General features: G+C 36.3%; 1 protein-coding gene across 3 annotated transcripts in view; it reads left to right on the top strand.

Annotated features, from left to right (window-relative positions):
• Positions 1-1,067: 1,067 nt before the first annotated feature.
• The window catches only part of Gabra1 (gamma-aminobutyric acid type A receptor subunit alpha1), a 54,235-nt gene continuing 39,769 nt past the window's right edge, over positions 1,068-15,533 (top strand). Inside the window, exons 1-3 of one of the 3 annotated variants that reach the window (XM_028864286.2) lie at positions 1,068-1,168; positions 4,304-4,392; positions 7,942-8,051. In XM_028864286.2, the coding sequence (XP_028720119.1) occupies positions 1,094-1,168; positions 4,304-4,392; positions 7,942-8,051 (274 nt within the window). In that variant the 5' untranslated portion in view covers positions 1,068-1,093. Of the gene's footprint in view, positions 2,016-4,303; positions 4,393-7,941; positions 8,052-15,533 lie in introns of all 3 variants that reach the window. The other 2 variants (XM_028864287.1, XM_028864288.2) reach the window with 2 other exon arrangements.

The following is a 15,533-nucleotide window of genomic DNA, read 5'->3' as shown; positions in this document are numbered from 1 at the left end:
AAAGCGACACCTGAAGTCAGGCTTCAAACTTACCTTCCAAATGTTTATCTCTAAAATACTTTGTTAGTAAATCACCCCCCAAAAGAAAGAGAACAAAGTCACATATGAATGTGGGCTACCATTCTGTAGGCCACATCAGTGCAACCACCCAGTTTAAGTTTTAATCTTACAAGCTGATTTCCTTGCAGCATAAGCCAAGAACACTTGTAGAATACTAAACGCAGAAGTGCTTGGGGCCGGTTAATTAGTTTTTCCTTTATATATATATTTTTGACAACACTCAGCCTCCGTTTCAAATTTCTCCTCTGCGAGAAGTACACCCAGAAGAAAATGGCCAGCGGGCTTACCAAAACTCGGACTTCATCCACCAGAAGTATGCTCTCATTTTCAGCATCTCCTTCCTGTGGTGTTTAAGTGCTGAAAGACAGCTCCTGGCAGGCTGGTCCTGTCTACCAGCGCCCCCAGGAAGATAGCACCCATGACCTGAGCTATAGTCATTCACAAAACCTGAGCAAGGAATCACAGCCATCGCTCATTCCCTGAAAATTCAGTTAGGAAGATGTCGAACACACACACACACACACACACACACACACACACACACACACTCCCTAAGTGTATAATTATCTGTAGGTGGAGAACTCCTAGGGAAGGTAATAAAAGAGGGCAGAGAAGGAAAAAAAAAAAAAAAGCTACTTTTTTTTTTTTTTTTGGCCTGACTCCTAAACATCCCTCCCCCCCTCCCATTTTTCTGATCCAAGAATGATGGAGTTCACGGCAAAGGCATGTTTCCGGAAATGGAGATATGTCTCTCAAACCCGAAAATGATTTATGTGAAGTTAAATATTCCACATTCGGAAACCCAGCAAAATCCAGAGTTAGGGACGTCTGTGCTTTCTTCTCCACAACGCACACAGACAAAGGTTAAAAACCCGGTTCCGAAGCCTTTCTGGCTGTCCTCTATGCTACAGATGAAAGGCTGGGTGCAAAGCGCTCAGAATCTGAGAAAGTACGGAGGACTGAAAGCTAGGGGCCCATTCCCTAGCGGACAGGGTTCTTCCCTGCTGTCCCTCACTGTTCCTGGCTCTGCAACATGCAGGGATTTAGACATATGTGTGGGAGTGTTCGAGGGAGAACAAGTCGAGAGGACAGAGCGCTCCCCACACGTGTAAGTCTGCATCTCCCTGCTTAGTAGCTTGTGTTCATTCATATGGATGCAGTGGTTAAATATTTGATCAGAGGTAGCAGAGTTACAAGGATCAGGTTTGCTCTAATGAGCACACCTTAGAACTGTGTGCTCATAAATCGCAAGAGAGAAAAAATCCTAAGTGTAGTCCCCATGTCTAACCCTTTTTACCCTTCCTTCATCCTATTTCCAGTCCCACCTCCCACCCCTCAAAATAAAGGAATGCTCGTAGCAGATTGAAGAAAGATTTGAGTCTGTAGCTACAGAGCAGGGGATTAGGGCCAGAGCGGTTCAAGTTAAATTGCGCTGCATATAAAAAATGGGCGGATTGGTGTCCAGATCCAGATCCAGTGGCTGGTACCACCTTCCTTTCTAAAATAAAATCTCTCTGGCATGAAGTCACCGCCTATTTCACATCCGGTTTGCGCTGGGACGTATTACTACTGTCTTGGTACAGAGAAATCTTTTGTTGTATAGCTGCAGATTGGATATTGGGAAGCAAATTTGGGTATGAAATCTCCAGTGCAGGAGCACGCAGAGTCCATGATGGCTCAGACCGAGTGAGTGAGCGCGGCGCGAGGACGCCCTCCGCCCGGCGCGCCCGCGCTCGCACACTCGCGCAGCTCCAGCTCACCGCGATCCTCTCTCCCACACTTTTCTCCCCGGTCTGGAGCGATCCGGTGCCCAGAGGGGGCCCCGAGGTAAGTGAGACTTCGGACCGCGTAAACCCAGAGCTTGCAACGTGCCTTTGTCTTAGCTGGAGAGGCACGGATGCTCTAGTGAGGAAGAGAGCAGGAGCCAGCAGGACAGGAGCTGAAGCTGGGAGCAGGTAGAAACAAGGAATGTTTTTCTTTCAGGGCGAAAACTGCAGCTATATAGGAGCAGAATTTTCTCTCTTCCTTCTCTCCTCTCTGAGGCAGATTTGAATGTACCCTGAGGGGTGGGTGGTGACATGTTGTTTTGATTTTTTTTTTTGACCAAGGGGAGCTGGGGTGAGTTGGGGAGGGGCGTTGGGGCTTGCCATCAGCTGAAGTTAAGAGGCTAGAACAGAAAACCTGTCACCCTGTTCCATGCTAAGGAAGACTCGCTCACCGTGCCTGTACATGTCCCTTCTCCCCTTCCCAGCTGCCGCTGTTGAAATGCCCTCTGGTGTAGGGGTCTCTCTCTTTCGGGAAATGAGAGGCTGAACTTCCTTGATCTGGGTGGCAGGGGAGGTGGGTAGAGGAGCATGTGTCTGGCTAGGGGCAGGATGGAGGTGGAAATGGGTAAGGAAACAGCTCTGTGCTCCCTTTTCAAGTGTTAGCTTTGTATTCGCAAGAAACTTTCTTCCTCCACAACTGAAGTGCCATGGCAGATTTTGTTTTCCTCCAGATATCAGAGGAGTGCAAAAGCCATGGTGTCTTGGCTTGGGGTTCTGTTTTCTTCACCCCTTTAGGACTTTCTCCCTTTTTCTAGAATCAATGGGAACTAATAGGGCTAAGAGAAGTTGTTCTCTTCAGAACAGATGTCATTTTTTTTTTAAAGGATGAATTATCATCGTGCGATTTGGATCCAATATTTTAATTTAATGATATTTATCCAAGATGTCATATCATATTCTACTCCTGTATGTCAAAAACCAGTCACCAAAGGAAGGGAAAGCTATGATGAAGCTCACAGCTCTTATCTTTACATCATTTCACTCTAAAGAAATTTGGGTTCCTTGCTTTCATGCCTGTTTGTGAGGGTTTTTCCTGATTGGAATGATCCAGGAGAGTGTGAAGAGCATTTTGTTGATGTACTTAAAGGCATACCACATGGAACTAGAGAGTGCTCAATGTAAAAAAAAAAAAAATAGGTTTTAGAATGCTTCCATCTATCCATTCCTGATCTTACTAAGGAGTTAAGATTTAGGAGAGTGGTTAAAATAAAATACATGGGATAGTTTTCATAGTAGGACTGGAAATAATTTCAGTGCATTTAAGTAATTATATCTGCTTCTTAACCAGGTGGTGCACAGAATGTCAAAATTTGGCCTAATAATTGTGTATATATACACACATAATTATATGAATGCATACAACACACACATATATATTTCTATAAGCGCTCCATTCTATACTCCTTTATTCTTGCAGTATTCCCCCTACCATATCCAAATTTCAGCAACCAGATAATGATTGATTGCACTTTACCTAAGTGGGAATAAATACCCCCTTCTTCTTATGCAAAGCAAACTACTTAAGCTTCCATCTGTTTGAGATGAAGCATTTTCTAGCAGCAACCTGGAAGAAATTAGAGAATGCATGCAAGATATGTGTGGGTATGTTTGTATGCATTGATGTGTGTGTGTGTGTGTGTGAGAGAGAGAGAGAGAGAGAGAGAGAGAGAGAGAGAGAGAGAGAGAGAGAGGGAGGGAGGGAGGGAGGAGAGAGAGAGAGAGAGAGAGAGAGAGAGAGAGAGAGAGAGAGAGAGAGAAGCACATGGCCTGACTATAAAGTGTATTCTTTAGCTTCACAGAAACATTAGTGAGCATATTTAACAACCCCAGAGAAGCACGACTCTGGCATTCAACAGTGTTGTTTCTAATGGTGTTTATGAAAAGGTAAATAGAGTTGCTTCTGAAATCAAGGTACATCCAGAATTCAGAGATGCATTCAGTCAACAGGAGGTGTTAACCTCCCACCTCCCACCTACCCACATGCTCTCCTGATACAGACACCAAGCTTAAATCTTTCAATACAGATTCTGCTACAGGGACTCAAATCACAAAGGTCAAATTTTTCAGATGATAAACAACAACAGAAAGGAATAAGCCAGCAGATAATGGAAATTTAAAGGCTATTTTAGAAAACAACCCACAGCTTTCGTGTTGAGCAATCTTGTCACCTGAAAGCATTTCAACTTGAATTCTTTTACAGGCTAAACTAAAATACTGGTGTATCTCTGAATGGAGAGATGGTAAGAAAAGTGGCGAGTGGATGGCCCAGGTTTCCATTGCTTCCAATGAGGTGTCATATTCCAGTGAGGTCATTTCCTGACTTCAAAGCTTCATCTGGACTGCCTCAGTCAGCCCTAGTGGTTATAACCTGATGTTTCTTGCAAGACACATTGATCTCTACTTATTCCACTTTTCAGTTGCACAAGCCCGTGATGAAGAAAAGTCGGGGTCTCTCTGACTATCTCTGGGCCTGGACCCTCGTTCTCAGCACTCTGTCAGGAAGAAGGTGGGGCCACTTTATTTTAATTCTGCATGAAAATTTCTGTAATTTTTCATTTATTCCATCAGGGGGAAGAAAATTGTCCATGGATGCATACATGACTAAGGGAATTCAGAAAACTTTACTGCAATAAAATTTCAGCTAAAACTAAAGAAGAATAGAACATGAAAATAACTTTCTTATTAGGATGTTCGCTAGAATACACTTAAGTTTTATTTTGCTAAGAAATACATGAGTTCAACTTTACAGTCTGATATTGAACTTTGCAGTTTTCATTTGTAACTGAACAAAGCATGCAGTTTCCTAATTTATGGAAAAGTTACTCTATTAAACTCTGCATGCCCTATAAGTTGTAAATTTTCCAACAAAAAATTTCTAACCATTTGCAAAAATCATAGAGTAACTTGTAAAAGCATGGGAGTAGAAAACTTAAAATAATATTTGTAACTTGATTGTCATGTCTATAAACACATTCATATTGTATTTTTAAACCAACAGAGATGGGCTGTACCAGATGAATATTTTAAAATACTAGATAAAAATTAAACTGCGCTAATCAAGCATGTATACTAGGAAGGGATGCTGTGAATAAATTTCAGTAGGTTGAACTAACAAAAATATTTTCTAATTATTCAATAAAGAATATGAGATATTGTAATAGCAACTATCTAAATGACTAAATAGTTTATATTGTCCTTTATCTACTTTAATAGCTTTTGAGTAGTTTATTCTTGTGCCTCATTGGAATGTATTCATCATATGCTAAAGTCCTGCACTCCTTGAAATGTAATAGGAAGTGAGTCTTCATGGGTTAAAGTCAGAGATATGGAGTCACCTGGAAAAGCAGAAATTTCTGAGGATTGGTTTTAAATGAGATGTGGACTGTGTTATTTTTATTACTTTTAAGTATTATCATGTAAATAAATATCAGATGAATAAGACACACATTACTGTCAGATACTTTTAATTTGAGGAGTTAAGTGATGACTGAATTTTGAAAAATTATATGAAGTGTTACTATTATAATGACCTGTAGATGGAGTTAGTGCACAGTGTTTTATTACAGAGTAGTTCATATGGAATCAAAAGCAGGTTTAGCAGCTGACATTTATCTTCCAAATGCATATTCAGTTTAGGGCACTCTACACTGTTATTAGTATTTGTACCCCCAAAAGTCATCTTAATCTTTCTCCCAGAGTTCTTTTGTGGCAGTTGGCACTTTATATAGAGAATGAATAGTCAGGTTGAACATGAGCCTGATTACAAAATCACAATAAAGGAAGATTTCATTCCAAAATGAGATAGATGGGCTGGTCTTGTTTGGGAGGGGGCTGATCTCTTTGGTATTTGTATTCCAATGCTAACCATTGTTGAAAGTGAGATTCCTAAACTGGGAAGATTTCTTGCATTTTACGTAAGCTGTGGAAACACAGGGAACACAGATAAAGGTAACAGATACTAGGGATTCTGAGGGTTGTGTTAGCAGTCTAAGTACCCTCTGATGTCACCCTAACTCATCTTCTTTCCCCTCTTAAACGTATTACTTCCTCCCTAAGAGTTTTCTCTGTGGAGAGTTTCCTGAATCCTAAGGTGTGTTTGTATTTCCTTTTCATCTTTATCAAGATGACCTTCCAGTGTCCTTGGAAGACACATGGATGGCATTTGGTTTTGTGACAATGAATTTTATAAACAATCCCTTTCATAAAACTGCTTTTGCTTTTGCCTTACTGCTGTCATCTGCCAATGAGACATGCGGAAAGTCACAAGCTCACTGAAAATTTGATTTAAAAAAACAAAATGAAACAGCAAGACGCTTAATTTTGCTAAAGGAGAGTAAGTCCTCAATCTGTGTGACATGGATGGATGAATGTGTAATTGAAGAGAATGAAAAATGATTTCAGAGAAATAAATTCCATCTATTTAACATCACAGAGAACTTTTACTTATAACTATTGAATTAAAACTCTATCAGAAAAATAGTCATTGGAAGTATATATAACTTAATGAACTTCTATGCAGTCAGAATAGGTATTCAGAACAGGAGCAGTGAAGATTCTCATTGAATTCTACCCTTTCATGTTGAATGTGTTTTATGCACTTTTCCATTACGGAACTGGAAAACTAAATATTTTTGTATCCTTAAAGTGGCCATTATCTGCAGTCAGGCCTTCCTTATTTCCTTCTAGTCAGTCTAGTTAACTTGGTGTGTGATGTTTTCATCTGCAAGTTTTAAATACAATTTTATAAAATTAAAAAAAAAGAAAAGTGGTATTTGAACTCTGCTTATAAGAAATCAATTACTTGAAAGACAGCATTTGTTTCTGAAGTGATAATAGATTATATTTGGTGTTCCTATCAAATAAGTGAATTCTGGTTTAAAATGCCACTATTTTGTATATGTTTATTAACTTGTAACTACACATGAGTAAAGCAAAAGAATAATAAAATTCAAATATGAAGTATGTAGATTTGTTACCCTTTCTTAGTTTTACACCCTTTATCTACTTACTCCTTCTACTCAAGGTCAGAGCTATCGCTGAAATCTGTCAGGGAGTGTATAGTCTTTCTAGGGTAGAAATTGCTTCTCTCTAAAGATTTTGAAGGTGTCATGCTAATCATTACATAAAATAAGATTAAATCTGCGTAGATAACAAAATGATTGGTATAAGAAACACACAGTGTATGCAGTGCAGCCCTATATGGTTGAAAGCCAGAATAAGAACACTAAGGGATAGAAGCCATATCCTTAAACAGAAAGAAATAGGAATTGCCGTTCCTCTACAGAGGATGGAAATAAAGTGTTAGCTCACAAGATGAAAAAACCTGAGTTCTAGCCTGAGCTGTGCTCTTAAGCAGTGGTATCTTAAAACCCAATGCACAAGGTTTTGTGCACCTTAACATCAAGAGTGTTAATCTTGACTTTTTTCAATGGTTCTATTGAATTTAATCCCAGAAATGACAAAAATCTGCCAAATTTTAAATAAAATTTCAAGATTTGTTCATATATCTTAGGGGAAATCAACATTTCCACATTGATAAAAATGTAATTAACATAAGAAATCATTTGCATATCTTCTTTTCCTAAGTATCTTAAAAGAGCATTTAAAAATCAAAAGCACAAATATATGGAAAAGAAAATTAGAGAAGGAAGTTTGGTAGGTGAAAATTTGCATATTACATTTTTAAAAGGACCTTTGAATTAGCTTTATAACCCACATATAGATGTATGTATGTAGATAAACAAAAATAATATGGATAGAAGCCTCCAAGATGGTTTTTATAGTATGAGTTAACATTCTTGTTTGCTCAGGGAAGATCTGTCTCTTCTAACACACTCTACCTTCTGAGAACTGAAAATGTAGACTTAGAACTCATTTTCTATATTACAATTAAAAGCCTGTCACCAATGAGGCCAGAAATGGAAAAAGGACAAGAATTATAATTACTTTCAAACTCGCAACAGCAAGGAAAGTAAGACAATCTGAGAAAGGTTTTGAATAGTAAGCTTTTAGTGGAAATTTATAATTTCATGCTATTTTTTTATTCTTTCCTCAGCTATGGACAGCCCTCCCAAGATGAACTTAAAGACAATACCACTGTCTTCACGAGGATTTTGGATCGACTCCTGGATGGTTATGACAATCGTTTGAGACCAGGATTGGGAGGTGAGTTATAGTCTCACATTTTTCTTGAGAAGATTTAATATTATTAAATCCTTACTAGTATATTTCCATTTTCTCTTCAAACAGTAAATAAAAATGTTTGCATACTGATTGATAATTAATTGTATTTTAATAGATCACTTTTTGTGCACATACATACATATATATTGAAAGACAGACACAAAATTCTCACGACACAAAAGAGATATATATTCTTGACAAGCACAATGATTTTCTCTCTCTAATAACTTGGTTATATAAAAAGAAAGATAATACTCTCCCTTTTAGTATAAGATTTGCCAACTTCACCTGCATTGCTTTGCCTGCACTGAATTCTATTTCTGATTCTACGCTAGAAATATTTACCTAAGAAGATTGTGTATTTCATCATATCTTTGTGTTGTATTACCCCATCTCTATGGTCATGATCAAAGGTAAATAAAATAGAAGGCAATGTTTTATTTTTTAAACCAGGCCTTTGAATGTATTCTCTAATTTTCTGTAGTAAAGTTTATGCTTCTTATAAAATTAATTAATTGATTAAGGAATTTCTGCTTAGGGAGAAAATAATGTTCAATATTATGTATTTAATACTATATGTACAACAGTGCACAGTACCAGAACTTACATGCTAATTTGAATAATCCTGGAAAATATAATGCACTACCTCCTTGTGACTAAGTAAAGACTAATGAAGCCACATCAGGATACTGATCTTAAAGCAAAATAAGGAAAGCAAAGAAAGAAATTGCTATTTAAAGTTTCATAGGAAACCAGCATATGACTCTATGACTCCAAGTTACAGCCAAATTCTCACCTTCACAAAGCAGCAGAAATGAATAGTAACATTTAACTAGCACTATCAAAAGTCAGTTATTATAAAGTTAGATAGAACAGATAAATGAAGCTAAGTTTAAGAACTCAAACACTGGTTTTCAAACAAAATGATATCATGGATTTAGAATTATTTATTTATTCTTTCATTGCTCAGAGGTGGGACTGGAAAGAAAGATTTCACATATGCTCGTCATGCTCTACTCCTGAGCTACATTCCCAGACTCAGAGTCTCTAAAAATATATATAGCTTGCTTACTATAATCACATTGATGGAAATCATGGGTCTATTTTGAAGCTGCCAAATATCATTATCATCTCATAGGTTTCAAGGAAAACTCCTCACCAAAGTCACAGCTCGATATATGATATATATGTCCATTCATCCATATATATATATATGGTCTTACCAGGTATACTTTCTTATCAAGTTCAAACATTAATCTTTGGACATGGTTTCTTCAGGTTTGGCCTTCACATTGTGTTATTTTAACTTCTTGGGGAGTAAAGAATATTATAAAGATGCTAAATATAATATCATGTACTCGTAGATTCAGATACTAAAAAATCTGAAGAAGGAAGGTAGACACATCGGAGCTAGTGCTTCCAAAGCAGCCTCTCTGCCAAGAAAAGTAAAATCTTATGTTTGAAATGGAGTAGTCATAAAATGGACAGCACAGATCTGTTCATAATGCAGGAATATAATGTCATTGCATGTGGATTGACTCTTAAGAAATTTGCCATCTTTGCATACAATTTGAATAAATTGCAAAGACTTGAGATAAGGGTGAATGTACAAAAGGAGGCAACCAATGGGTTATTGATACAAATAACTAAAAGGAAGGCTTCTGAAAATGCTGACATATGTTTCTTTTACTTAATGTCCAGCCTGTCTCAGGTCAATCCTTGTATAGCAGAATAAACCTCATATGCAAATAGTTTAGGAAAAAAAATTGATACTTTATTATGTGTATATAAATATCCTCTGAAAGGTGTGCATGTGACTTTCAATTTGTTAGAGAATGTTGTATAAACACACGTACACACTTCCTTTAATGATCATTTGTGATTGCACAGTTATTACAGTCTAAGTAAAAAGGCATGACTGTTAATTTTCACTTAATTTTGTATCTAACTCCTTAATAAATATAATGTACATACACCTAAACCACAGAGAACCATATATTGCAAATGAACAGACAGCCTAAAGTACATATTCAAAGTTAATTTTTGAGATCTAGGACATTGTGATATTTTCTTAAAGAAATAGCTACATCAGTTTATCAGAATATTACTATTTTTAGTTCACAATTACTTAATCTCTGTAAATAGCAAAAATAGACTTGTGGGTTAGAGAACAGAAATAATAGTTAATTTCATAAAGATTAACTATGCTCTTGTAAGATAATAGAAACTCAGGATTTAGAAAAGTACATTTTTAAATGAAAGTCTTTTAATCTCTAGGAAAGAATTTATTTTTCCATTTTTCATTCTTGAAAATGCTGACGTAAAGAATATGATGGTTATAAAATCAAAGAAAACATAGTTGAAATATTTTTTCTGTTTGTATTTTAAATGTTGGCTTAGAATGTAGTGAATCAAGATGTGAAGAATTTGACATTTGTTTTTTTTTTGAAATTTTAATATTGACTAACCTTATTTTGCACCTTTTGAAGGACATTCTTAATTTTTAAGACACAAACAGCCGGGCGTGTGCGACGCTTTATAGATCAGAGGCAGGATCTCTTATTGAGCAGCTGCTACAATGATCCAGGAAACGCAAGCTACACAGAAACTGTCTCAAAAAAAAAAAAAAAAAAAAAAAAAAAAAAAAAAAAAAAAAGACACAAAGCCATGTGACTGTTATACGCTCAAAATAGTTTATGTACATTTTGATACTAAATATATAGACAATTACAGTTAGAATTTGAAGTATATTTCCAGGACATTGATTTTTATCACATAATCAGCTATGAATTTACAGAAAATGGTCAACTCTGATACTGACTGGTTAAATTGAAATTATCTCATTTTCTTTAGGAATATAATATTTAATTTCATTTTTACTATAGATTTCAGATAATTTAAGCATGGCTTGGTTACTAGTAAATTCCTGCTTCGAAATGGATTTTCACACTTATTGTTATTATTACTATTATTTTTATGTAACTTACTTTAAGACTGTGGAACAGAAGAGCTTAGTCTTTATCTTATATGAAAGCAAGGCAAATGCTACCCAGTAGTTTGTTCATGGTAATATCCGAGATGACTTTCTCCTAGGAAGGGGTCTTGCTGTCTTCTTCATCATGTGAAAAAGACAGGGCTGCTTATTCTGAGTATCCTCAGAAAATAGAGCTATGACAAGGAAGCTTAAGGTTGTGTAAGCAATTATTCAATATGCAGATCCGTTATGACATCTTCAGCTTTGTTATTTGGGAGTGTACACCTGAATGTTATTAGAAATGAAATTCATGACTTGGTTGATGCAGGTATTGGAAATCAGCTTGCAGACATTATAATCCTATTGTAGAAGGCTAGCTCCTGCCCCCCTTAGCACCAAGAGTCAACCAGAGAGAGAGTCAATCAAAATTGTAAATAGCTAGAAAGTGTATAGAATCACAAATAATTACTGAATTCCTTCTCATTTACAATCTCTTGCTTCTGTGGCAAGAAAACAAGAGACTCTTCTTGCAGCCAGGAAACTCAAAGCATGTTTGACTAACCCAAGTTCAAGTCTAAAAGGGTGACACAGTTGGGAAAATAAAGGTGAAAAATCAGAAAGAGTAGGAAGATAAGAACAGACAAGTTCAAGAAGAAAGAAAGTAAATCAGAAGCCAGGGGATGGGAGTGGTACTGAAGTGTAGCAAGAAGTATCAGTATGACCAGAGGACCAGAGACAGTTCTGAAGCAGAGGAGAGGCATGGGCAGGATGCAAGGACATGAGCTTTTTATGTTTCTCTGTAAACAGGACCAAACTGGAAGTTCTCAATAAATTCATGTTCTGAAATTTTCTCCATATGTTAAAAAGATGAAGGATGGCTGGGTGTTCTCAGCTTTTCCCAAAACTAAGCAACCCTATAGACTTGGATGAAATTTGATTTGCCTTTATATATAGGCTCCATTCCAGCTCCGGGAATTGTAAAAAATAATCCTCAGGCAGTCACCCAATGCTTAATGCTGAAGAGCGATTTCAGAGGTTCTAAGAACAAGCAATAACCTTTGGCCACATCCTTTCTTTTTGCCCCTTCTGTAGAGACCTTTTTCATTTTATGGTATGCTTCAGTCCCACTGTGAACCAGACTGGCACATAGTGAACGTATTGTACTAGTCTCCTCATCTCACTCTTTCCAAAACAAATTTCAGTAAATCCATGTTTAACTAGAATACTAATGGGATGGAGAACAAGGGAGAAAACATTGGAAAGTCACAACTAAAGGGCTCACAGAAACTCTTCACACCTTCCTCTTTTTGTTTCCAGTATTTCCTGGAAGAACTGTAAACAATTTCTAAATTTATTTTTAAATTTAATTGCAACGACTAATGCATAGAATGAAGGATGGCTCTCAAAAGATTTCAACACTAAGCTACACAAATAAAGAAAGCCAAGGAAAGTGATATGAGGGAATATTTCTAGTGTTACAAGCCCAGCTGGGTGAGTGGAAAAGTAGTTTATAAATATATAGGCTTTTAGACAGACAGTGATTCTATCCCTGTTACATACTAACAGTAGTTAGTTAAATACTTTTTCTTTGTGTTATAAGTATCTTTCATTTAAATTCTTTGGTTTTGTTCTTGTTTTATTTTTTGCTAAATAAAAATAAATAGGCTAATAGGGATTTAAGTAACTCTTTGGGGGCATCAGCAACTTTAGATACTCAAGGTATTTTAGAAGCAGCATGTTTAAGAAGTAATCTTTGCCTCTAGGTACATGAACTGGCTACTTTTATGTCAAATTGACACAATATATAGTCATTTGAAAGCAGGAACATCAATTGGGGGAAAAATGCCCCCTAGATTGGCCTGTGGCCTGCCTGTGCTTCATTTCTTAATTGACGATTGATGTGGAAGGGCACTGTAGGTAGTACCACCCCGGGCAGGTAGTCCTGCATGTTGTAAGAAAGTAGGCAAATTAACCTATGAGGAAGTAAGCCAGTAAGAAGCATATCTCCATAACTTCTGCATCAGCTCCTTCCTCCAGGTTTGCTTGAAGTTAGTTCTGGCTTTGACCTCTCCCCTCGGTGATAACGTATGATGTGGAAATGTATGCTGAAATAAACCCTTTTCCCCAAGCTTTGTTTAGTCCTGGTGCTTATCTCAGCCATAGGAACCTTAACTAAAACAGTACCCTTTACCTTTATCATTAGGATTTTCCTAACCCCAGCCTGTAATTGAAGCTCTTGATAGCAAGAGGCGGGAGGATCAGCAGTTCAAAGTCATCATCTGTCTCAGAATAAGTTCATGCCAGCTCTGCTACAAGAGACCCTGTAGAAATAAACAAGTAAAGCAAAGTAGTTTTCTCAATCTTGAGATAGTTAAACACTTATAAACCTTTTGAAATAATTGTTAACCCAACCATTGCAAGAGACTCAGCTTGAAAGAGCCGACTGGCTTGAAGTCCTTTGCCACTGGGAAAAAAAAATGTTACTGGGAATTTGCTTGTGTTTTGGATTGTGTTTTTCTTTCAAATATGAGAAAAGTGGAAAACTAAAGGAAAGAAAATGTGAGTAAATTGTATATTTTGTGCAATGGATAAACATTTAAGTCACTAGAAATGAGGAAAATATTACAGTGTAATTCTTTTTATTTTTATTTTAAATTAAAAATCAATTCATGAACTTAGTATTTAACAAAAAGATTTGCAAATAAAATAAACATCAACATTCCAAGTTAATCAGACCCAAAATCTATGCAGGAAAATGAACTTCTGTGCAGTTAGGTGATGAACATGAGTTATGGAGGAAATCTTAAAGCAAATAAATGGTTTTGCAAGTTCTAATTCTCTTTCAGAGTTTTCATTTTTGGTAGTGGATAAGTGCATAAAAATAGGTTTGATAGCAAAGAAGTAGAATCCAATGTGAAGTTCCACAGCACCAGAACAGCTATTTTACACTTTTTTTTTTAAAAAAAAATCCATATTTAATTGGCTAACTTATAAGATAGCTGATATTCAAAAACCTTTTATGATTATTTGGCATCCCAAGTAGTACCGAGATCAGAGAGAAAAATTATATTCATGTTTAACATTAAAATACTGGGTTTGCATTTGTGTTTGGAGCAATTTCAAACAGCTTATATTTCTTTCACAATGTAATAGTGTTAGATAAAATTAAAAATACATATACTGAAAAAAATCACAAAATACAAATAAAAAGACTATGCTTATTTAATAAAACATTGATGTTTTATTTACTTTACAAGAAAATGATCTTGAATAGAGTATTTAAAATTTCTACACTTAGAATTCTTCACTTTAAGTTTATTATAGTTTTATGGAGTTTGAATGCAAGTTGTGGAACAGATGTTCAGATATTTGCAAATGCAACATCCTTCCACAGAAATAGTAGATCTAGACAGTCTTTGACATAGTTGTATTTCAAGAGAAAGACAGCTACCAAAACCCCGGGAGATACGGTTCAATAAAATTCAAACCCCTCTGAATGTTTACTGGCTGAAATCTCCTGTTGGCTCATGAATCCAGCTTATGTAATGAATTACCATAATACACTAAGGAATGTTCTAGCACATTTATAAATATTCTATTCTAGTCTTTCCTGTTGTATGTCAATCATCTACATGATCAATGCCAGGAATTTCCTCAGATAAGAGGAAATCATTGAGACTATACTCAAGCTAGGAAGGTCAGTCCTGGAAAATGAGAATAGGTAATTTCTTGTGCCCCTGTAACTAATCTTTTCCTATTCTTTCCATTTCTCATATTTATTTCAGTTCCATGGGAAAGATGTAAAATGTTTTATGTAGATGATTTTATTTTATGGTAGAATGTGAGTTCTTTAAAGGAAAATTTATATAATTTTCCTGAGATAAGAAACTCAGAGTTAAGAATCACAGAAAATGACTTTGGGAATTCTAACAGAGAGCTAGTTCCTATGTGGTGGAATAGTACCCAATATTGCTATGCTGTTATCATATACCTCAAATACTACATGGGGTATCATGCCTCAAAGCTTTATATTAATGTATACATATAAAAAGAAACTCATTTTTCCAAGACTACCATGGACACCCTTCCCTTTGATTGAGCAATCTCTCAGAAAACACTACTTCTAAGACCACAGAAGGAAGAAAGTTTTCAGTGGAAATGAAATGTACATCATGTTACATAGTAAAATCAATCTTTTTTTCTTTAGATACTTGTTTCATTTGAGGTCTCTGAACCTTGACCCACTAAGTGGTCAGGGGCCTGTTAGACATATTAAAACATATCTCTTTATCTTATATCTAGTTTTAGTAGGTAAACAAGTTAGTTTGATTTACAAATTAACCAGAGAAGAGCTCTCATTTTTTCCCTATGGTATGAGGAAGATAGCAAGATTGGGAGATAAATGTTGCTTTGGCAGGTTGATCTGGAGCCGAGACATGGCCCACTCTAATATGATGGTGTTTATGCAGAAACCCAGGGTATTTCCAGTG

Source organism: Peromyscus leucopus, chromosome 8b, assembly GCF_004664715.2.
Source record: "Peromyscus leucopus breed LL Stock chromosome 8b, UCI_PerLeu_2.1, whole genome shotgun sequence".
In the NCBI taxonomy this organism is placed as follows: Eukaryota; Metazoa; Chordata; class Mammalia; order Rodentia; family Cricetidae; genus Peromyscus; species Peromyscus leucopus.
The sequence above is the reverse complement of the archived record's forward strand: the minus strand, read 5'-3'. Positions and strand labels throughout refer to the sequence as shown.